General features: G+C 45.9%; 1 protein-coding gene across 1 annotated transcript in view; it reads right to left on the bottom strand.

Annotated features, from left to right (window-relative positions):
• Positions 1-1,768: 1,768 nt before the first annotated feature.
• The window catches only part of EGF (epidermal growth factor), a 72,294-nt gene continuing 50,311 nt past the window's right edge, over positions 1,769-23,751 (bottom strand). The window contains exons 21-23 of the mRNA XM_012727988.1: positions 20,447-20,608; positions 16,556-16,673; positions 1,769-1,839 (exon numbers count right to left, since the gene is read on the bottom strand). Coding sequence (XP_012583442.1) covers positions 1,834-1,839; positions 16,556-16,673; positions 20,447-20,608 — 286 coding nt within the window. The 3' untranslated portion in view covers positions 1,769-1,833. The remainder of the gene's footprint in view (positions 1,840-16,555; positions 16,674-20,446; positions 20,609-23,751) is intronic.

Genomic DNA, 23,751 nt, shown 5'->3' with positions numbered 1-23,751 from the left:
TCACCAGAGCCCTAAGTAACCTCACTGTTACTTTTCAAGTGCTGCCCAAGAGCTTGCTCTTCCCCTCCCAGAGAACCCTGTGGGCGAGCTCTGCTCTAGGAATTTCCAAGGTGCCCACTAAACCTGTCTGAGCTGTGGTGTGTGATTGTGCACAACTCGCTCACCTTCAGCCACTCTTGCTTTCCTCACTTCCGCGTGATCTGGTCGTCAACCTCAGCTTGTTTCCCCCCAACCGAAGTTCCACCCTCCTCTCCAAACCCTCTAAATCCACTCTGGCAAAGGAAACAGCCCCAGCCCCAGACCTGAGCTGGGCAGGGGTCTTCACCTGCATCACTTCACCTGGATTCTTTTCAGTTAGTAGAAATTCAAGTGGAGGATTTAGGACTGCTGAGCAAAGCCAGTCATTGAAGTCCAAAATCACCAATCAACAAACTGCCTTTTTCAAACAACATGGGCTGTACAACAGAATTGACCAGATTATCAGAAAATAATCCAGTGGGCTCACCTGGGCTTTTTGCAGGGATGTTGTCTTGTTGCAGACTCACTTACGCAGCCTAAGCCTACAAGTTCTTGCTGGTCGTGATCATACCGGTGGAGACTAGTAGCAAAGCAGTGAAACGCACATGCTCTTCAGTCACAATGGGTTTAATTCTCACCCTGTTGTTAACTAGCTGTGTAACGAGTTACTTTATCTCACTCTGCCTCAGTTTCTGTATCTGTGCACTCTCTTCCTCACACATAAAATATGATGCAGTTGTTAGACAACGCCCAACCATACTTAGTCCTCAGGAAGTGGTAGCTAGTAGCGTCAAACACGACTGACCCAAACAGAACTTTATATCCCCATGACCCTTCATCACCCATGTCCACAAGTTCACAAGTCATTTGTGTTACATGGCTCACACAACACCTGTGGTGATGGCTACATTTTCAAAGCAGTCTAGCAGTGTAACCATAACTTCCAAATATTTCCAGAACACTTTTCTTCAAGCTAGGGTGGATCCAGTTACAAGTCAGTCAAACCCAGGCTGGGCCGTTCTCATTCTCCAGAAAGCTGCTCTAAAGCCTGTCTCGTGGCAAGGGGGACATTTGGCTTCTCTAGCATTTACCCCCCCCGGAAGTCCTACCTACAGTGGTCTAGAAATATGTGCATGATTGTTGCTGCCTGAATCTTTACCCTTCAAAAAGATGCTTCAGCCCCTGGTGCCTACACCACAGGCCTTGATGCTATCACTTCCAACATTTACAACCAGCCCCTTGCCCGAAGGCCAAGCACTTCCTATTCCTACAACTGTTGCAATGATTAAAATATCGTCTTAAGAAGCATTCATAAGTGGGTCTCACTGAATGCAAAATTTCCCCAAATTCCTTCATGAATGCTATATGAGAGAAGAAACTTGGGTTGTCAACAACAAAAGGAGTACTTCTTCCCTTTTCTGCCGTGGGGGCCAGCCAGAGTGGTTTGAAACTATCAGAACATGCCTGAGGCTTATTGGCTTATTATACATAGATTCACACTTCGGGATCATGCTGGAAGTTTCCCAGCAGCTTTTAGAAAAGTTTCCCAGGTGTTTACATCAAATGATTGAGGCAAAATAGATTTTTCAATGTAGAGTGTTTATTTTGGTTTGCATATTTGTGTATTTGTGTGTGTGAACATATAATGTAACACTGTACTCTTAGGACAGTTTTAGCAAGATTTAAGCAGGAGACAGAGGATTAATTCACCAAGTTGGAAGTTTTTGCCTGGATTTCAGCTGGAAAAAAAAAAGTGTTCTTACCTCAGATGTCAATAGACAGACCTTCTTAGGAAGCAACTTGTAAGGGAATGTGTTAGGTCTGTGGGGAAAGAGAAGAGAAAATTGGTACAAACACCTTTTTATTAACACTATTTAATAAATTCATGATTTTCCTTCAAATTAAGTCTGTTCCATGTAGACAGTTTAACATTAAGGCAACATCACCTTTTGTAGAAGAAAAAATAGCAAGTTTCACAACAAAGGGACAATTTTTCTAGTTGTAAAACTACAAATTATTCTTCAGTAATGTCCATCATGGTAATAGTAAAAGCAACTGCTGCAGAAGTTGTTGGGGGTCCCCCTCATGACCCCCTGACCCGACCACTCATCTTTCCCAACTCCTGTGTGTTTAATCTAAAAACAGATTAAATCCCTGCCAGTCTAGGAGTTTAGGGAGCTTCTGCTTCAGGGAAGACACAGCCAAGTCCAAGAAGCACCTCACACGCAACAGAGCCTGAAAGTAACACAGAAGTGAGGTCAGGAAACCCCATCACAAGGAGACCTGAATCCCTTAAGTAGGTGGGGCCCAAGTTCCCGAACAACATACTCTTTGCCAAGAAGCACAAGAAGAGAAATGATGCAGGCTGACAATGCAAGGCCACCCACGGCTGCCCAGACCATCAAGGCCCTGGGAGCGCCCAAGAAGGTCAAGACCAACCCCCCCAGGGGAGCAGCCACGAGCTCAGTCCACTTGCTCCCCAGCTCACCCCAAGCTCGGGGGACAAGGAGGTGCCTGCATTGCTGGGGTCTCGGGCACCAGTAAGGCCCGGCCTAGACGAGATCCAGCGTGGTTGCAGTTGGGGCTCTGGCACCGACTCAGGCTCCCGAAGGGGCCCAGATGCCCCCCAGGGTGCCCGGGCAGGGAGCCCTGTCTGTAGATGGGAGGACACAGGACTGTGAGGCCCCGGGCTGCCGTCTGCAACTGCTGTGCTCTTTGCACAGTAAACCTGAGGTAGGATCTGGCAGAAAAGAAGGAAGACTCAGAAAGACAATCCGGTGGATACTAACAGACTTCTGTAGTTCATGAGGCAGCCAGCATTTGGGGCAAAATGGGGCAGAAGTTTAGAAACTATATAGGATAAAGAATAAAGAACAAGAGAAGTTAAATAATATATTCAGAGTCGTACAGCCAGTGAGTGAACAATCTGAACTGGAATGTAATTCACCTGCATGCCCAGCTCAGACCTTTAATTACCCACATTGTTCTCAAATTGTGGTTACTGCCTTATAAGTACTGGGTTATTCTAGAATAGACTCCTAAATCTCATAAACTGTCATAGCCTTAAAAATGAAGCTAAGTTGGGGAAGATAATGATTTCACAAAAGGGTTGACAGCTTTTATTTGCTGTGTTCCAAGACATGCAAATAGAGAAGAAAAAAATTACTTCTACAAGGGTATAATGAAACAAAGAAAATCACCTCCTCATTTCCAATTCTCTGCCCTCACTACCTGTTAATTCTTCTGCCTTCATATATTCCTCTGCCTCTTCTTTTTTTATTGTGATGAAAACTACAAACCACAATGAAAAAAGAATCTCAAGTATATCTAAAACTAAATAAGTGACAGAGATAAGAAACCCACAAAGTCCTGTCAAACTGGTCAGTGCTGTGGCACTTCCCACTTGAAGGTAAATTCCAGGCCCTGATACCTGACCAGGCAAGGCTCATCCATCCCCAGCACACAGCTGAGATGCCACCTGCCTGACAGTCCAAACCATTCTAATCTCTTCCATAGTCTCCTCAGCTTCTCTGAGGCTCCAGCTCCCCATCACAGTCTCCTATTGTGATCAGAAGCGTCTCATGTCTGACTTCCTCCTGTCCTAACTCTTCTTATCTCAGCTTCCTTGGGTCGGTCCTGACCCCTGCAGATTCCCACAGACTCCAACACCTCACCCCAGGCTCAACTCTATAGTCCTCACCCCTTCCTAGAATACCGTCTGTCTTTCCAGTTGGACAAGATGTTCTGGGGGGCAGTCTTCTTTCATACCCAGCCCTTTGACAATCCTGTGACATAAATAGAGCTGCAATTATTACACTGTTGGTTTTGCCAATGTAATAACTGAACATAAAAATAAGCAAATGAATAACACACAAGAGGGTACATGTGGACCATAGACAGAACAGTCTTTAAAAAATGACCACACCACAGGTTACTTTCAGTGACTTTTGTCTTCCCCCACCCCCCGCCCCATCTTAGTCCTTCATGCCACTTCTCTTCATTTTCTGGAACATGGCAAAGCTGAAAGCTGTTGGCTCTTCTCCTGTGGCTGTGCCTGCAAAAGCTGTCTTAACCCCATGACACCCCCATGAAGCACCATTCATCATTTAATAACATGTGAAATCCTTTGAACCTAAACTTCCTCATTATCTGTAATTATTGAGGCACACAAATTGTTAGCAAGAATAAGTGCAATTACCCAGCCTTGGGGCCAGCAGCCACACTCACTGATACTATGATTAGACAGTTCCTAAATATAGATGTGCTAATAATCTCCAATGTGCCCAGATGCTACAATGCCACCTTCTCCAGATGGCAGCGCCAACTGAAATCAGGTGATGACATCATGTATGATGAGTCTTAGACCAGGGATAGAAGGTAGAGTAATTATTGGAGGGCGATCAAACGTACTGAGACTTCATAGCAGAAGTTCTGAAAAACTCAGTGCCAACAATGAGAGCAGCAGATTGAGAGGAAGACAAAGGAAGTACAGCAGATCGCCTACCCAGTGCCAGCCAGCTCCCTCTGGCTCACCAAGGTCCTGACAACCAATGCGTCTATGCCTGGTTCCCACAGCAGTGGCACAATAAGCTGGCATTCCACTCCAGAGCCACCTCCTGATCTGTTGGTTTTGCCAGTGTCTCCCTGGAATTTATTAAACCACCCACGGTAGTTTCATTGGCGAATGACACTTATGTAAACACAGCAAAGTTCCCCTAACTCAAGCAAATTCTCTTGCAAAAAAAAAAAAAGAGGGCACCAGGTTATAAAAGATGGACTCATCAGGATTCTTAGTTATGAAGGACAGAATCCAAATTCAGTGGTTTAGACAAGAAAGGTCCTACTGGGTGAGCCCCTCCCTCCTCTGCATTTCTGTCTATGGGCCTCAGTTCGAGGCTCTCCCCAGGGGGCACAAGGTGGTGCTCCCCCAGGGGAGCACCCTCATTCCATGTCATTCCTGAGGCTACTCAAGCAGAAGGAACTGATCTTTGTCTTTAGCGCCCACAGAAATCCCATGGTCATCATTCGTCTGAAACCCCTTCCCTCGTCTCCACCCATCAACCAGGGTAAAGAAACTGAGGGACAACATGCTGACTGGGTCTGGGTCACTGAGCCCAGAAACAGGGTCTGCCTCACTGAGACTCGGGCAATGTCTCGAAGGAAGAGTGAGGTGATGCACCAGAAGCAGGGAAGACAGAGGCCAGGCTGACAGCCAGCTACAGCCGTGTCTGGAGCACAGGTCTCCCCGTCTTCTGGAGGGGTCCCCTCCCTGCCTCGGTCCTCCATCGAGTGCACTGACATGCAGTCATTGGACTGGTTTCTTCTCCTCCAGCAACAGCAGTGGAAGCTCACGCTTGACTAGCACTGATCACGCTATTACATTTTTACTTGTTTACCCCTAACTACTCCAGGTGCGGTTGTTTCTCTTTTCACCCGCTTTTTATAGATGAGGAAACTGAATCACAGAGAAACAAGGTCGTTGGCCAAGGTCACACAGTGAGTGGTGGAGGTGTGTTGAAAGTAAACCCAGAAGGCTGACTCCGGGGGGACTGTGCTATGTTGCCGTTATAACAGTTCCCCTGTGTTTTCGTGACACAGAGCTTGGTCCTCATACCAGGGGTGAAAACTGAGATCATGTTCCTTCGTTTCCTTTTTTGAAGATTTATTTAGTTATGCATACAAGAGCTTGGGTACAGGCCAGAGATGCAGGGGGTAAGAGGATTCACCAAAGATAACAGACAGATCTACTGAAATACACTGCTGAGGGGAGCAGTAGGTGAGACAGGAGAGGTCTGCTGTGCCATATGGGTCACCTCCCTGGCCAGGTTTCAAACTTGTGCTGCAGTGGCTGAAGACAGCTTCATAGTTCTGAGACTTAACCCCTTGCACCAATAGGGAGGCCCCACTTGACTATTATTTACCTAGTGTTCTAATTAGAACTATTTTCTTAAATCACCTCTTTTTAATTTGGCCCTTATCATGGCTCACAGACCTTAAATCCTGGACTTGATATTCTGAGTGTCTTTTTGCTAAAATGTATGGATGTACCTCTCTCTGTTGCCCTTCGCTTCAGGGCAACAGAAACAGACAAGGATTAGATAAACAAACTGATATGTTCATAGAATAGCATACTATTCAGTCATGTAAAATGAATATTCAAAAGACTAGAATACTCTTCAGCCATGTAAAATGATGAACTTCTGACTAGTAAAACACAGGGATGAAGAGAGAATTAGACAAATTGAAAGAATCCTTAGTGCATACAATGTGATCCCATTTCTTTGAATTTCTAGAATAGGTGAACTTATTTATCTATGGTGATTAAAAAATGAGAACAGCAGTTGCCTGGAGAAATATTAAAGATGGTGGTTAAGGAAGACCAGGTTTGGGAGCTCTCTGGGGATGAGGATTTTTATAGGAGTTCGAGTTACACAGGTGTATGTATGTGTCTGTGAAAGCCAGTACATTCTACGCACAGAAAAAGAAGCTAGTGACAAACATCAAATTCTTTTTAATGGTAACCTGCAGGCTGAAGGACTCAGTGGAAAGAGAAAGGTGCTGGTGTCTGAAATGCATTCAAAATGAGATGTATAAAATGTGTTAAAGTGGGGTGAATTGATGGCTGGATTGAAGCCCACAGAGGAGGTTATGTGTGATAAAGACCTTCCAGTAAAATCTTAATGGCAGGATCTAGGTGGTGAGTTGATGGGTGTTCTCTGTAAATTCTTTCCACTTGGCTATATTTTTTGAAAATTTCCACAATAAAATGTTGAAGAAAAGCAAATACCTAACCACTGAAATAAACTGTTCACATCGGTGCCACCTGTAAGCAGAGAAGCGGTCAGGCTCTGTAGGCCCTGCTCTGCACGGATAAGAGTTGCAAAAGAACATGACTCTCGCCCAGGGGAAGCCTGCAAATTGAGTGAAAAATGTCTTGCTTTGGTTCATAGCCGTCGCTCCACTTTGCACATCCAAAAAATTATACATTTCCTCCAATTTGTCTCCATTCCTAGCTTTTCAGAAACTAAGGGATAGCAAGTAAAATTTGCCAGGGACTCAATTCACCTTCGGGAAGGTCATTCTTTCAAGAAAAGAGAGAGATTTGCCTTCTGAAAATCTTGTTCTCCACACAAATGTGTCTTTCATTTAAGACCAGGAGGGGGAAAGACTATAGCTGACGATTACAGGAACTGGTAAGATTTTTAAGAGCCACCACTTAGCCCGTAGCCTGAGATGGTAAAATTCAGCAGGAAAGCAGCAGGTCTATGATGCCATTAGCAAATATTTGGATGTATGTCTAATGTCTGAACCCTCTGCAATATTGATTTTGACTAGATTTTTAAAAAAAATCTATTTATATATACAGAGCTGGAGTACAGGCCAGAGGTTCAGGGGTGGTGAGAGACAGAACAGGGAGCAGGACAGGCAGACTGACAAAGTACACTGCTGAGGGGAGCAGCAGGTAGGACAGGAGAGGTCTGCCACGCCCTGTGGGTCAGCTCCCAGGCCAGCTCCAATGAACTCTGCCAGCTTTGCAGTGCTGCGCTTTAACTCCTTTAACTCATTCCACCACCAGGGAAGCCCTGGTTTTGACTAGATTTTTAATGAATGACCGTTACTCAGTTTCAGCAATGGTAGTCAGGAGAAACGGTGCTAGGACAGCGGGACAAGCAACACAAGAGGTATTAGAGATGGAGAGCAGAGGCAGGAAACCCAAAATAGCGTTTGCTTTCTAGCAAGAACACTATCTTGATCAAAAGGGAAGACAAACACTCAACAGTCTGAACGAGTTTGAGTAGCTGAAATCACATCCGTGGAAGAAAAGAAAAATGGCAGCTGGACTTTCTCCTCAGTTGCAAAAGTCATTCTAAATAAGCAGTTATAAAGCTTCCATTATTGGAACTCCAATGCAAAGGCAAGCTTTGACATACTCTACCATTAAAAAGAAAGACATGGTTTGCTGGATATAAATATGTAATCTGACAGAACAAAAGAAACAGATTGATGATTTTTTTCCTTGTTTTAATATCTACACGAAAGTCATTCACTTACTACCTAGCTGAAGTAGACCGACTAATGATAACTGTATTGGAAACTTTTAAATGACCTTCTAGGGGTGCAGCTGTTAAGTTTCAGCACCATGAAGCTATCGCCATTCAAGTTACTGCAGCATGGTTCCATCCCTGGTCAGGGAGTGACCCACATGGCGTGGCAGACCTCTCTGTCCTGCCCGCTGCTCCCCTCTGCAGTGTGTTTCAGTCAATCTGCCTGTTCTGCTCCCCACTCTGTCTCTGGTGAATCCTCTCACTGCCCCCACCTCTGGCCTGCACCCCAGATCTTGTATGCATAAGTACATAAAATAAATCTTAAATAAAATACAAGGTTAGTCCAGACCAGTGAATTAGTTACAAGGCTCCTTTCAAATTTAACAAGAGCAAGCTGCTTGAATGTCCCGGAACAATGGGTGGACATCACTAGGGTGACCAGGAATGACTGCGAGGCCACTGACTGAGGCATGACCGTGTCTTCCCAGAGATGGGTCAGCAGCGCACCTTGTCAATAAGACTGTAATCATGAGTAGGGGATCTGGAGTCTGGTGTCCATCTCAATACCAAGTCATCAAGCAGAGGTCAGCAAACTCTTCCTGCTGGAAGCCCTGGCTATCCACGCACATTTGCTCACTTTCCTCCATCCTTCCTTCTTTCTTCTGTGTACTCCGGTCCTGCATGGTTGATGCTGTGTCATTATTCTATGAACAAGAGGCCGGGAGCTTGCTTTTTGAACAACAGCCTGCATCACGCACCCTGCTCCACGACTCCCGGTGGTCACATGGTGTTGTCAATGCTACTGGCTCTGGGTGCCCGCTGGAGAATGGTGCTCAGTTTGGGACTTGCCCTATTTGTTTGTTGTGTCTAGACATTGCACTTTTTAAAGGACCCTGAGCACCTAGAACCAAGCTCCAAAGAGAGGAGCCAGCACAGTGGCAAACTATGTTAGAGAGAACCTTAAGTAGGATCTACGAAAGAACGGGCCGCGGAAGCGGGGATGTTTGGTTCTGGAAGACAAGAGTCCCAGGTGACACATATTCAAAAAAGAGACGCTCTTTTCTACCGTCTTAAGGGTGAGATGAAGAATTTGCCTTTTACAAGTCAGAGCAGCCCCGGGGAAGGGGGGGAGGAGGTGATGTTTCACCAGGGTAAGGAAGACTTTAATCTTAGAACTCCAACAGCGGCCCTACCTGGTGGCTAACGGGTAAGGATGCAGCACTGCAAGATGGCCGCAGCCACTTCAGTGCGAGTTTGATCCCGGTCTGGGAGGTGACCCACATGGCGCGGCAGACCTCTCCTGACCCGCCCGCTGCTCCCCTCAGCAGTGTACCTTGTTGATCTGCCAGTTCTGCTCCCTGCTCTGTCTCTGGTGAAGCCTCTCACCGCCCATGAGCCTGTGGCCTGTACGCCAGTTCTGTGTGCATAAATAAATAAATCTTTATATATATAAAGAACTCCAACAGTCTGGCAACTGATACAGCAGGCACCCGGGTCCCTGTGAGTATGTGAAAAACTGAAGCTTGGAAGAGGGAATTCTCCTTTGAACACGGAAGATGGCTCATCCCTTGGATTATCCCCTTTCCCTCTTCTGACCATGAGAAGACAGTGATTGCTTCAGGGATCTGGTGGCGGAGAACCAAATCTTCCCAATGGCCTTTTTCTCTACGACCCCTGCTGAGCTCATGGCAGTCTTTGAATAAGAACATGGTAACAATAGCAAGAGAACATGACCTCATTTGGAATCTAAGAAAAATGGAAAAAGCCGTGCGTCTGGAAGGAGAAAGGGGAAAGCTGTTTCCAAGATTTCTGATGTGGCACAAGGTTAAAGAGCTGTTGACATTTTGCTTTCTTCTAGGTGTGATCCTGATTTCCTGTAGCCATTGTAGAAAAAGGGCTCCTCCCCTTAGATATTGGTTGCAGGAAGGAGAGACGGCTCAGTATCATCTCCAGCTCAGGTCAAGCATGACCATTACTCTATGAGTCCGCTGAATAATTCAGCAGACACAGAGTTTGAAAAGATTTGAAGAGCAGCATCTGAAACTGAACGTTACTAAGCAGTGAATTGCTGAAGGTCAGATTTGTTACCAGAACATAGAACGCCCCTTCTCTTCACCCTTATGGAAACTGCTATTTTTCCCCTTTCCATCCCCAACTGCATAATTTGTAAGGGCATGACAAAGGCCAATTGTTAATTGTTCTAAATATCGCCTCCTTGGCTTCACACAACCTTTCATTCCTCATAACCGCCATCATCTCATCCCTCTTCTAATGTCACTGTTTGCACAAGTGTTCAAAGTGTGTAGGCAACATTTTCTGGGCCTTTCGGGCACTTCCAACCATGGAGGAAAATTCCAAGTTCGGAATCATGTTCATCCAGCAGGAACACTCTGTGGCTTCAGGTACGCCGTGGGTCAGCACGCCCAGCCCAGGCAAACACAAGGAATGTGAAGAATTCTGCTCTGGAATCCACCAAGTGCTCAGCGGGACTGAGGAACAATTTCTCTCGTGTTCTTTTTGCCTTTTTAAACCATGAAGTACATTGTAACATATATATATATATATATATATATATATATATATATATATATATATATATATATATATAGCAACTATTTGTAGGGCCTGGCAGCTTACAGTCCAATAATATTAAACATACCCACCACAGAGACTGACAACTTTAGGCACTGAGAGGCCCAGATGCTGGTAACTGAGAACATCCTCTCTCATTGCCAAGGAAAACCACCCTTCAGAATTTTTTTATCAATGACTCCCTTGCATTTCTTCATAACTTGACCACTTGACCCTGCCTGAATAAACAATATATTGTTTAATTTTATGTGCTCAGACATTCTCTACTGGAATAATTTAGCATGTAAGATTTTCTTCTTTCCTACTTTTCACATCCATGCAGAATAGACAGTTTTGCAAGTTAATGCAAAACTTGCAGTTTCTCCTGCATAGAGACCATTCACTTCCCTTAATTCACCATGCTGCATACCATCATGATACTATTATTATTTTGGGGGGGGTCATATTTTTTCTTTCACATGTGCTCATGTAGCTAACTCACCCTCCACCAAATGTACTGTTAATTTCTTATTCCTATTGCAGTTGTTAGTTATTTATATAATTGCATGTTGTCATTACAAACTCTCTTTGGGACCCTCCCTGGTAGCACACTGGGTTAGGACGCAGCACTGCAAGCTGGCCACAGCTGCTTCAGTGCGAGTTCAGTCCCCAGCCCTGGAGCTGATCCATGGTGTGAACATGACAAGAGATGAGCTGAAGTAAAGCTAGAGTCTGACAGACCTGGAGGAAAACCCTGACACCGACTGAAGTTCAGGGTCTGCCCTCAAGGTGGTGCTGGTCCCAGGGAGATTGTGGGGATTCTCAGGATGATCAAGGCTGCAGCAGGAACAGATCATCTGGACTTATTTTTTTAGATCTATTTTTATTTATTTATGCACACAAGAGCTGGGGTGCAGGCCAGAGGTTTGGGGGCTGAGAAGATTCATCAGGGACAGTGGGGAGCAGAACAGGTGGACTGACTGAAACACACTGCTGAGGGGAGCAGCAGGCAAGACAAGAGAGGTCTGCTGCGCCATGTGGGTCAGCTCCCTGGCTGGGGATCCGACTCATACTGCAGTGGGTGCTGATAGCTTCATAGTGCTGAGACTTAACCTCTTGTACCACCAGAGAGGACCCCTATTCAAATACTAACAAGGACATAAAACAAAGGTTCTTTGTTTACATAATAGAAAAATTATACATAACAAAAAGATTTTGTCAGGGATAGAAGTGCAATTTTATTGACAACTTTAAATTTTTTTTTTTTTGGATTTGTTATTGTGTTGATGTTGAGTTATGCTAACTTCTTTTAAGTATTTAACCTATTTTTCTTGTATTATAAAATCACCACTTGGTCACATGCTATCTTTTGAATGGATTGCTGAGCTCATTTTTTAATGCTTTGATCACACATTTGTATCTTTAATATGATTGAGTTTGGCTGTCATCTTCTTGTATTATGCTTGTCTACTTTAGGGTTCTCTTAACCTCCTATGTCAGGGAGGGAGTGTTTTCCTTGACACATTTTCATTCAAAACTTTTAAAAAGTCATAGAGTTTTAAAGCAATCAATTTGTAAATTAGTATATTTTCATCCATCATAACTCACTACGAGATTACCAGCATGGATCACACAAGTGCAAAGTGTAAGCCTATAATGTATCATAACTACAAACCGGTGTTCTCACTATTCGTGAGACTGAGCTAAATGTTGTCCAGATAAAAGAAAGTGGAACTGACCCTACAAGGGTGGTTGCGTGCTTTTAGTCCCAGATATTTTCTGAAGCTACAAAAAAATATCTTGACTATTGAGGACGACGCCATTTAAAGACCATTTCCATCCTTGGTGTCTAAAGAGTGAGCTGGTGATTATCCAGAATATTCTGTCTTCAGCTCTGCAGGACTGAAAGAGGAAACAAAAGCACAGCCACTGATGTGTCTGGGATACCGAGTGGTGAGCACTGTACAGAATCGGAAAATCCATCTCTGCTTCTTGAAGTGTCAATGGGGTTCATACAGTTGGCTCTGCTGGGCCCTTCTCTTTTGCTCCAGTTCTCTGTGGATCAGCTCCACTGGGTGCCGTGGATCTGGGGCCCTTTGCTGCCGCAGAATGTGGTGCGGGACCAAAGAGCCCCAAGTCGGGGAGATGGGACTGCAGCCGAGGGTGGGATTGCGTCACGGGGTGGTGGGTGGTGGGGGTCCTTCTGGGTGCTGACTGCACACATCCAGACCTTCAGGAGCCTGGCTGCATTGACTCTGTCCCAAAAGAGAAAAGACATTTCAGCACAGGGAGCAGGGATGTGAGCACCACTGTGGGAGTCCGGCTGTGAGGGGCCCAAGAGAAAGGGCCAAAGTCGTGCAACAGAAAGCGAGCAGAAGGGAGAGCTCCCATTTATTCCTGAGTGCTCAGCTCAGACCTTAGTTCCTTCTGAGGCGAGCTACGCTCCCAGGGGTGTGAAATACACACTTCCGAGTCACGGGGCTACTGATCACCCTGCAAAGTTACATGCTATGCACCTGTGAAGTGTGTCTTTTGTGCCCTCCAAGGAAAACGGTACAATTTTAATAGTTGCAATGGAACCTAATAACATGAAGACTCAGAAGACAGTGTATTCAGTCACGAATGAATAAAAGGACGTCTGAGTCTTCAAAGAACACAAACCACAATCATGAGAATTCTGTCATGAGGAAATTCGGGGAGGAGTCCTAGGGAGTCCATGGAGCTTGTACGTTTGTTTCAAACAAACACATTAATTTTGTTCTCAGGTGACCTGTTTATATTTTTTCGTTCATTCGCGGGAACTGTTGGGAATACAGAGCAACTTTATTTATTTATGTGAGGTAAGATGAGTGAACAATATTGCAGATAATTTAGAGGTAGAGGAAGAGGATCTTCCCACTCAGGTTGTTACCACACCACAGCCTCCACTAAGGTGGCCACAGTCCATTGTGCTCCTTGTCATTTTGTTCTCACCTCCTTCATCTCCCCCTGCCCCCACCCTGGCAACATCAGTTCTGCTGCAGTCAAATTTCCAAATTCTGTGGTAGTTTAGCTTTCTCTGACTGTTGGATAGGGTGTCTCTCTATTCCTCATGTAAGTGACACCATCAGTATTTATCCTTCTCCTTCTGACTTACTTCACAGAGGAGAACCCTCTCAGTTCCATCCATGTGGTCACCAATGGCAAGAGTTGTTGTTTTGACAACTGAGGAGTAGTCCGTTGTGTGTCCAGACCACACCTTCCCAACCCAGTAAACCATACTTGCATATTTAGATTGCTTTCAGAGCTTGCTACCTTTCGAACTGCTATTTTTGTATATTTTGGGTACATACTTAGGAGTAGAGTTGCTGGATCTATTATTAATAACCTGAGAAACTTCCATACTGTTTTTCTAAGTGAGTCATCTTTGTAATAAAGAACCATGCATTTTTTTTTTTTGCACAAGCCACAGTAGTATGACTCCATAACACACCCCATTGCTTTCTAATAGTGCTCAGAACAAAAACAAAAACCTCAAGTAACATTTGCAAATGCTGACTGTCTTCGTCATCCAGGCCACAACATGGGGGACAGAAGATGTCTAGAACAGCATCATGTTTACTGTCATTTTAATATTCAGCTCTGAAGTGCACTGAATTATCCAGGAGTTCCTCAACATAAGGAATCAAGTTCTTCTGAATCTGGGCCATGTGGTGACATAGATGCAAGAGAGGAGGTTAGTGTGAGCCTTCTGCATAGGAGGCCTGTTCTTTCTGCAAGGCATGGGTGTAGAGAGCACCATGGGTAAGAACAGACATGGAAGGAAGTGTCAGCAGTGGAGCTGGAGCCTCCTGATCAGCAGGTGAGCTGTTTGGTTGGCTCCAAGTTTTCCTAGGCCCTGCTAACAGCTCATGATACAGAACAGGCCCACCCTGTTCCTTTGAGTCACGAGACGATATGATATCTGAGACCCAAGACCAATATGTTTATCATTATGCAACTCTTGGCAAAAGAACTCTGTCAAAGGGTGTTTATTTAACTACATTTCCAGCTGAAGCAGATTGGGTTTGAGAACAGCCTGAGAGCCTAGGTGATCTTAAGGCCCCTCTTCCAGTGGTCATTTTAAATTTTTCTTAAAAAACAAAACAAAACTGGCCCTCCCTGGTGGCGCAGTGGGTTAAAGCACTGTACTAAGAATCAAAAGCTACTTCCGCATGAGTTCGATCCCCGCCTGCCCTGGAGGAGATCCACATGGCGTGGCAGACCTCTCCTGACCTGCCCGCTGCTCCAATCAGCAGTGTACTTCGTTTATCTGCCTGTTCTGCTCCCCACTCTGTCTCTGGTGAAGCCTCTCACCCTCCGCATCTCTGGCCTGTACCCCAGTTCTGTATGAATAAATAAATCTTTAAAAAAAAAAAAAACTAAACAAATGAGCGTAGGGCATTCATGGTGGCACAAGAAGTGAAAGCACAGCACTATGAAGTTGTCTATACCCTCTGCAGCACAAGTTTGATCCCCGCCAGGGGGCTGACCCACACGGCGTGGCAGACTGCTCCTGACCCACCTGCTGCGCCCCTCAGAAGTGTATTTCAGTCAGTCTGCCTGTTCTGCTCCCCACTCTGTCTTAAGGCCTCAAAGAACTGAGACACATCACATTTAAGGAATCACCAGGTCAAGGGATATTAGAGCCCATCTCTCCCACACCCCTTGACATCCCGAAAAGGAAACAAAGGCTTGCAGAAGTCAAGACAGCCAGTTGGAGGGAGCATGCATTTCTGACTGCATCACCCTACTCAAGCTCAACCAAAAATCAGTGTGCACTGAGCCATAGGAAAGCTGCTCTGGACAAGCACATAAGATTTAAGTGGGGACCATGGGGAGTGATGCGGAAGGACCCTCAATATCACCTTGACCTTCAACGTTCTCTCCAGTAATAGCCTTTCCCCTGTTTCCACTGGTTTCAACCCTCCAGCCTGACAAGATGTGCCCCAAATAACACAGCAGCACACACAGAGCCAGTCACACCACATCTGATGGGTTTCTAGACGGGGATGTTCCGGTCCCACAGCTAAGAGAACCTAGCCCTCAAGTCTGCCCTCTGGGCCCCAGGTCAGATCCTGGACTGCCTGGTCTACCCACCATTTCCAATGCCCTAGGACCTGTGCTTTTTAGTAAAACATCTAGAGTTGCCAGATAAAACACAGGCCACCTGGTGGTGTGTGAATTTAAATCTGAACTTTCTGCATTAGCACAGATTATTTTATTTGCTGAACTTGGTAACTATTTCACTGTTGAAATTAAGGGGCTTAAAAGATCTATGAGAGGCCCTCCCTGGTGGTGCAGGGGGTTAAAGCACAGCACTAAGAAGCTAAAGCCACTTCAGCATAAGTTTGATCCCCACCCCGGAGGTGACCCACATGGCGCGGCAGACCTCTCTGGACCCGTCCGCTGCTCCCCTCAGCAGTGTACTTCGTCGATCTGCCTGTTTTGTACCCCATTCATCTCTGGTGAATCCTCTCACCCTCCACATCTCTGGCCTGTACCCCAGTTCTGTACGAATAAATAAATAAAAATCTTTAAAAAAATTTCTTTTCTATGAGAAAAGAAATCTTATGGAACCTGACAGCTCAATCTTGGGCTTTTAAGACACACATTTCAAAGGAATCACCCACAAATAAAGACTTTTCACAGGACACAACCAAATATAAGTCACAGGAAGAAGAGACTCATTGCCTAAATTTATATGCCTGTAATTCTAGTGGCCCAGATGATTTCAGAAATAGTTCTCTACTCTCACCATTCCCCCCGACTCCTTGCTGAAATGTTGGCTGGGGGATTGGCCAACATTCTACCTAACAAGATTCCAGTTCAATGAAAATGGGAAAAAAATGAACTGTGATTAACCGCAAGCCAATCTGTCTTCATTTACTAGGTTGCATTACCCCAGTCTGGGAACAGGAGGATGTCTCAGTCGCAGTATCCATAGGCCGGCTTCCGCTCACCTCTCTGCTCCAGGCCTCATAAGGATTCTTCGGAGTTTTCATCAGCTGCCTGTGAGTCCTGTGAGAAAGCCAAGGTGAGACACAGCCAGACAATCTCAAAAGAAACCTCCTCCCACCCCCCAAATCCATGATGGACAGAGAAAAGTATTGCTGGGACTGAATTCAGTCCTTTGGGTTTTAGGGCAGTTTTTTTCTTACAGAACTTGCCAGATAGCCTGTCCCTCTGTCCAAGTTCTGTGAGATTGAGTGTTGGGGTTAAGGGGTAGCCATCAAGCCTTCATTGACGGGTACATGCTGAGAACTACCTATTTCCCAGGAATGGCCCTAGTGATCAGGATGAAACAACAGAAAAATGACAATGAAATATCTTCCTTAATGAACTTAAAGTGCAGGGGGTGTCTATGGAAACGATTTGTGTGATGCAGACTTGACAAAGGAAGACAGTAGGGCTCAAAAACAGGGGTGACTCACGCAGGCACCCAACTTCTAGGTGAGCCCAGGACCTGGATCGCGAAGTAAAGCCTCAGGCTCCCCCACACTGGCCACCTGCCACCCCCCTTGCAAAAACATTAAGAGCCAAGAGCCTGAGAAGTGAAAGGCTCAACGGGATACTGTCTGTCAGCGCCAAGCCAGGAGTACAGAAGGTGCCCTGGCTGCAAACATAAATGTTTTACAAACATTTATTTGTTTGACAAACATCAAGCACTAATCTCTTGCAGGACTGGTGTCAGGTACTGGGGGGCAGCGGGGTCAAGCAGGGGCAGAGAGGTGAGAGGGCAGGTCCATCCACAGGGCAGGAGACACACAGTGCTCTGAGCCGCACCTCAGGGGAAACCACAGACAGTCAAGAGCCACAGTGCTGCTCTCTGAGGGTGCTAGCACTCACTAAGTCCCTTTGCCTGTGGATACCACAGGGAGGTGCGAGCTGCTGAGAAAATCCCATTCCAGGACATGGTGTGAGTTTTTTTATTTTCTTAAAGATCTATTTATTTATGCACAGAAGAACTGGGGTACAGGCCAAAGGTGTGGGGCTGAGAGGATTCACCAGAGACAGAGTGGGAGAACAGGCGGATCGGCTCAAATATGCTGCTGAGGGGAGCAGCGAGGAGACAGGGGAGGTCTGCTGTGCCGTGTGGGTCAGCTCCCTGGCCGGGGATGGAACTCGTGCTGCAGATAGCCTCACAGCCCTGAGACTTATCCCCTTGCGCCACCAAGGAGGCTTGTGAGTTGGTTTTTTTTCCTTAAAATTTTGTATTTACTGAGTGGCTATCATGTGAGTCAATGATCTTTCATTTACTTATTTATTTTCAAATTTTACTGAATTGCCAGTCACTTGCATAACTAGGTAATTTGGGGAGCATAGCCTCACACTGACATAGGTGCACATGCTTCTGGGGTGTCCTATTTTTCATCAAAGGCATCAAGAAAAAAGTTGAAGCGAGTGGCTAACGTCAACAGTCGCCAAGTTACGAAGACAATGTTGGCAGCAAACTAGTTCCTGTTGATTTTCTTACAAGGAGGTCTTTCCAAGAAATCTAGTTTTATGCACTAATATGAAGCTTTCAAAATCAGTAACCTGATGAACAATCATCTTTGATAGATATAAGACAAGTGATGTCAAAGCCGCCATCTGACAGACGCCAAAGAGTGATAACACAACAGGGAAGAAATAAAGGATTCTGACTTCCTTAACACGCCTGGTTTAAAAACTCAGTGCTAGAGCCGTAGTTTTCAATCTACTTCAGTGACATGCAATATTTACACTAGCAGTTTTAATTTGATCTTGTCAGAATCGATTCGTGGGTGTACAGACGTTGTCAGACACACTGGAAAATTGGAAGTGGGGTAAGCAGTTCTGAACAGACTTCTGTTTACAAAGCCATAGATTCACTCAGAAAGACATTTACAGTTTTTGTTGTAGTTTAGTAAAACGAAAGAGAACCCAACAGTGTTCTCTTTCTCTTAGTGCCCATCAGCATAGGCAGGCGTTAGGAATTCATTCATCTTCCTGCCAAAAACAGCAATGTGTGTCACTTATTTGTTTTCCAGCCAATGTGGGCTCCTCTGAGTTCTGTCATCCGGTGTCCAGTGCACCTAAGTTTTAAACACATAAAAAGTCTCTTGAGGCCCATCCTGGTTGCAACAGCCTGAGTTCGATCCCCAGCCAGGGAGGTGACCCACATGGCACAGCAGACCTCTCCTGTCTCACTCACTGCTCCCCTCAGCAGTGTATTTCAGTAGATCTGCCTCTTCTGCTCCCCACTCTGTCTCCGGTGAATCTTCTCACCCTCCCGTCCCCCACACCTCTGACCTGTACCCCAGTTTTTCTATGCATATATAAATCTTTTTTAAAAAGCTAGCAATCTGCCATGAGTTTTCCATCCAGCCCCCCAAGTATGTCTACAGAATATAAAATATGTGTTCATGTCTATAGAATTAGAAAACAGAATTTACTATGGCACATATGAATTTAATTCTCTTGCTTCCACTTTTCCCCCTAATTTGCCAACCATCTAGTTTTCTTGGACATTCTGTCCAGTGGGGTTTACCATTGGTTCTTTAATACTCTTTCTGCAAACATCCATCCAAATAGTGTTTTGGTCACTGAAAGACCACTGAATTACAAGATCAAGTTTGAAACTGAAAATCTTGCGTCTCAAAATAACAAAGAGTTTGGACTGTTCGCATAATGTCACCATGAGAACGATAGGTTCCTTCACTTTCCTTCACTTTTATCATGTGCCATATGCCACACCCTCCCTTGGCTCTTCACTTAGTCACTTAAATGCACATTAACTTACAAGTCCTATTCCTGTCACCATTTAATGGTGAAATTACTGAACACGGAGTTTAGATGACCTGCATGCCTGTTGTGATGGCCTGAGTGGGAATTTGAACCTGTGCAGTCTCATTCTGGAGTCCCTGCTCTTAACACCTGTGCTAGTACCCATCAGCACCTCACATCACCCCCGGATGCCATGTGAACCCTTCATATCACAAGATAGCAGCTACATGGGCAGTAAGAGAAAATGTGGCTGGATTTTATACATTTCCAGAGAACTGGCATCTGTTGGTTAAGTGGGTCTTAAGTTCTTCCCCCACAAAATGATGATGTTGAGTTAAATAAATGTATAAAGTCCTATTCTGCCAGGAAGTGGTACCACTCATGGATTTTGCACAAGCCAGACAACGAAAGAAGATAAAAACTTTTCAGTGTTGATAGTGGAGATCGTGTCCTGTTTTTGAACAAAATGGAAAAGGAGCAACAGAATGCATTATTCCTCTCCCATGTAGGTCACCTCTGGGGTGGGAATCAAACTCACACCGAGGCGGCTACTGACAGCTTGGAGTGCTGCGTCCTAACCCGTTGCACCACTAGGGGAGACCCAGAGGAGCTATTTTTTTAAGTAAAGGCAGAGTTGATCCACAGTTTTTAAACTTGAACTGGAACTTACTGAAAACACAGTATCCCAAGGACCAGAAACTTTCCGGTCTGGACGAGACACTGAGTTCCTTGAGACCAATCCACTGGACTGAAAGCAGCCATGAAAAAATTACGGTTACGCAGGGGCAGGGGGGTTGAGGAAGTGTGCATGCAGGAGATGCCAACAGAAACAAGTGGAAGCCCAACACAGGATGTTAAATAACCCACACAAACCCACTGTGCAGAAACAGGGCCTAGAATGGGACAAGAAAAAGCCAAACCCTGACGTTACAGTGAAATCTCAAGGCACCTTTTACTGTTGTTCTACTCCTGAAAGGTCCTGAGTGCCTAGGAGTGCAGGTCATGGAGGCAGGTGTTCCCTGGAGGGCGAGGGAGGGAGAGCTCACCTGTACCAGTACGCGCCCCCCAGTCCCAGGACGAGCAGCAAGACCAGCAACACCACGCACACGACCAGCAAGGTGATATCCAGCTGTCGCCAGTGGCCAGCACGGCGCATGTCCCAGATGTTCAGGTACTCGCATCTGCTCCCGATATAGCCCGTGGGACACCTGTGGCGACACCCACAGCCCTTAGCAGGAGCCGCTCCCCCTACATGCGTTCTCGTCCCAGACCCCACCTCTGCATCTTGAGACTCTGCTCTTCGGAAGCCCATGGAAGATTCCTGGGGCGGGTCAAGTTGATGTGCAAGGGCCTGCAGCACCCATGTCCTCTCTGGTGGGTCTGCCCCATAGAGGGGGCAGGGCCTACTTGCATTGCGCCTCTCAGAGGCTTTGCAGAAACAGATTAAAGCTCAGTTCCCGTTAGGCTAAAATCCCAAGGACCCACCTCGAGGCAGCTGTTCCCTAGAGGCAGGAGTTTTTACCACAAATGCCTGGCCAGACAGCAAGTAGCAGTCAAATCAAGGAGGAATTTGAAGGCAGAGCCCTCACTTGCTACCAGGTTATGGAAGGACGTGTTGTGTGTCAGCTCTTTGCAGAAAAGTCTGCAGAGCAAACAGCTCTTCCTCCTGGAAAGAAGTCACTGCTGGTATGAGAGATGTTGCAGGGGGATGCAAAGCATTTGCTTAGCTACTTCGAGGAGGGGGCGCTCAGTGGCGGGGAGAGGGGGGCATTCTCCCTATGCATCATGCTGCTCCATGCGTGCATATTTATCGAAATAATGAACAGCACAGCGAAGCTGCAGATGAAGTAAATGAGGTAACACTGCCATCTACTGGCAGTGTAGCTGCGGGAAACTGAGGGTCTTGGATGGAACAGGGGTGTTCTCTCTCTGCAGGAGCAGACACTGATGCAGCTGAGGACTTAAATATGTCATGAGGCCCACGTGCTAAGGGACCAAAGATCCACGTCCTCATTTTATTCCCAAAGGCCCTCGAGGACTGAGTACACAGAGAATTGACACCTGTGTACTCTGGTGGCCTGTGGGAAGAGGCCACAGGGGGAGAGGCGGGAAGCTGAGCGAAGGGGGGGTTCAGTACCTAGGACTCCCTTGAGTTGGAGGTGACAGTACTGTGGTCACTTTCAGACCAAGAAGGGAGAGGAAGGAGCGTTCTGCACCGAATATGATTGACACTGCATGAGACACCGTTACCCATTCCATTTTTGGTGACACAGTGACTTTCAAGTCCTTCCATTTCCCTGGCATGCTTTCAACTCCAGACATCCCGGTTCTAGCCATGGAGTATCAACGCCTAGCAGCCACTTTGAAAGTGCTCAAAGTTAAGGCCAAAGTCCCCTGATCCTCTGAAGACTTGGGGAGTTTGCCAAGAGGCAAACTTGCCAGAGGTGGCCCCCGCTGAGCCCAGGGGGCCTTCAGGCCAGAGCCCTGAGAGCTGCCCACTGCCCAGGCCAGCATCTCCCGGTGTGACCCATACACCATTGGTTCTTTGAGCTCTTAACTCATTCTTCTTTTATACCACTGGCTGAATAAACTTGCATCTCCATGGTCAGAAAATTTCAAGAACTTCTGGATTCAGTAAAAGTCAGCCACCCTTTTTCATGTGCTCTTTGTCCCAGGAATTAAGGATGACATTTTCATCCGTGGAAAATGGTATCAGTTCCAAAGCGGGTGTGACCCCCACCCCCATCCCCAGCCCTGTTTGCATGAAACATTTCAAAGTAAGGGCGTTAAAGAACAGCCATGTGCAATGTGGGCGAGTTCAAAGCCGAGCCAGGATGAGTGAGGGCCTGGTCTGGGCTCGGTGGGTTGGTCTCCTCTGAGGAACACTGCCCCCCACCCCGTGCTCTGTACCCCCAGGCACCCTGGAGTCCCTGTGTCCGATGGCCATCCCCACAGTCTCCAGTGGCGTCAAGAACACTTTATCCGATGAGGCCTGTGAAGTGTTGTTATTATGGAATTGACATAAGGTGAGACCATTATTGGGGCAGAGACAGAGGGCCAATGTTAGCGTCGATCACATTTTTAGTAAATGTCAATTCAAAAATTCTGAACCGGATGGCTGGGAACTCTGCTATTTTAAATGTGGCTCCTGATGAAAGGTCCTCACATTTGAGTGTTCTCTTCAGTTTGTCATTTTTTAGCAACTTACGTTTAAAACATCATGGGAATATGTATTTTCACTAGGACTGAACAACAGAAAGAAAAGCCGTGTGCTGGAGAGTGTATAAATTATTTAGTGAATCGGCAAAATGAAAAGAAAGTACTGGGTGCGACCTGTCACCCCGCAGTGACCTTCAGAGTATTAGAATGTCTTTTAAAACCCAAAGGTAAAGCATCATAGAGGAAAACAAACCCGGAACTAATAAGTTAGGACATCTGCTTTCAAAATTGTGTTATTTGGGACCATAAGAAATAGATAAGCCAAAAACACTTTTACCCTAATAATCAAAATCAAGCGTAAACTATTGGAAGTAAGAGATTGATCTTACGTTAAAAATTCACAGCATGCAAATATCCATAGGAAAGCAGACTTATATTTGACCTGAGCCATTCATACTCATATGCACAAGCATTATTCATTATTTTTGTCAGCCTGACACCATTTACTGTAAGGTTATATACACTTTGTCACAGGATATATCTTATTTCCTAATAATTTAGACTGTGCTTCTGCTCATCCTTATTGATAAAATAATAATCTTAAAAGCCTGTGTGCTCACAGCATCTGTCACGGCACCAGAATATGTCAGCACACCTTCCTCTCACCTGGAGAACCACATCAGGAGTGAGGAGGCTGGTGTGGGGGATCAACTGATTTTTCACTATCTATATGTTCCCTTGCACTGCCTGCAAAACACGCCCTTAACGCCAAGCAAAGTCTTTAAAAGAAGTGGATATTGTGAGTGAGGTTTCATCCCAGTCTGTAAGAGAAAGGTTTGCTTTCCCTCCGCTAACTTATGTTTATTGGGGTGAAGCTGGTTGACATCACCGCATTTGCGTTTGGGGGGGGGGCGTTCAACCTCTACCAGTGTGTGAGTTCACACCATGCGCAGCACCAGAACCCCAATATACGCCACCGTGCTCCACTACCCTTACCCTGCACCCCACTCCCAGCTGTCCGCCAAAGGCTTTGTAGGGAGCCAGTTCTGGCACCCACTTCCCGGGGACACTGTGCTCCCCACTGAAGCCATCACCAGGACAAAAGGTGAGGAAGCAGATTTCACAACCACAGCCACGGACTGAAACAACACGTCTTAGGAAATACAGGTCACGGTTGTTTCTGAGTTTGGAC

This window comes from Condylura cristata, unplaced genomic scaffold (genome assembly GCF_000260355.1).
Source record: "Condylura cristata isolate star-nosed mole 26May11 unplaced genomic scaffold, ConCri1.0 scaffold00021, whole genome shotgun sequence".
In the NCBI taxonomy this organism is placed as follows: domain Eukaryota; kingdom Metazoa; phylum Chordata; class Mammalia; order Eulipotyphla; family Talpidae; genus Condylura; species Condylura cristata.
Note: the sequence above shows the minus strand (reverse complement) of the source record. Positions and strands in the feature narration are given on the sequence as shown.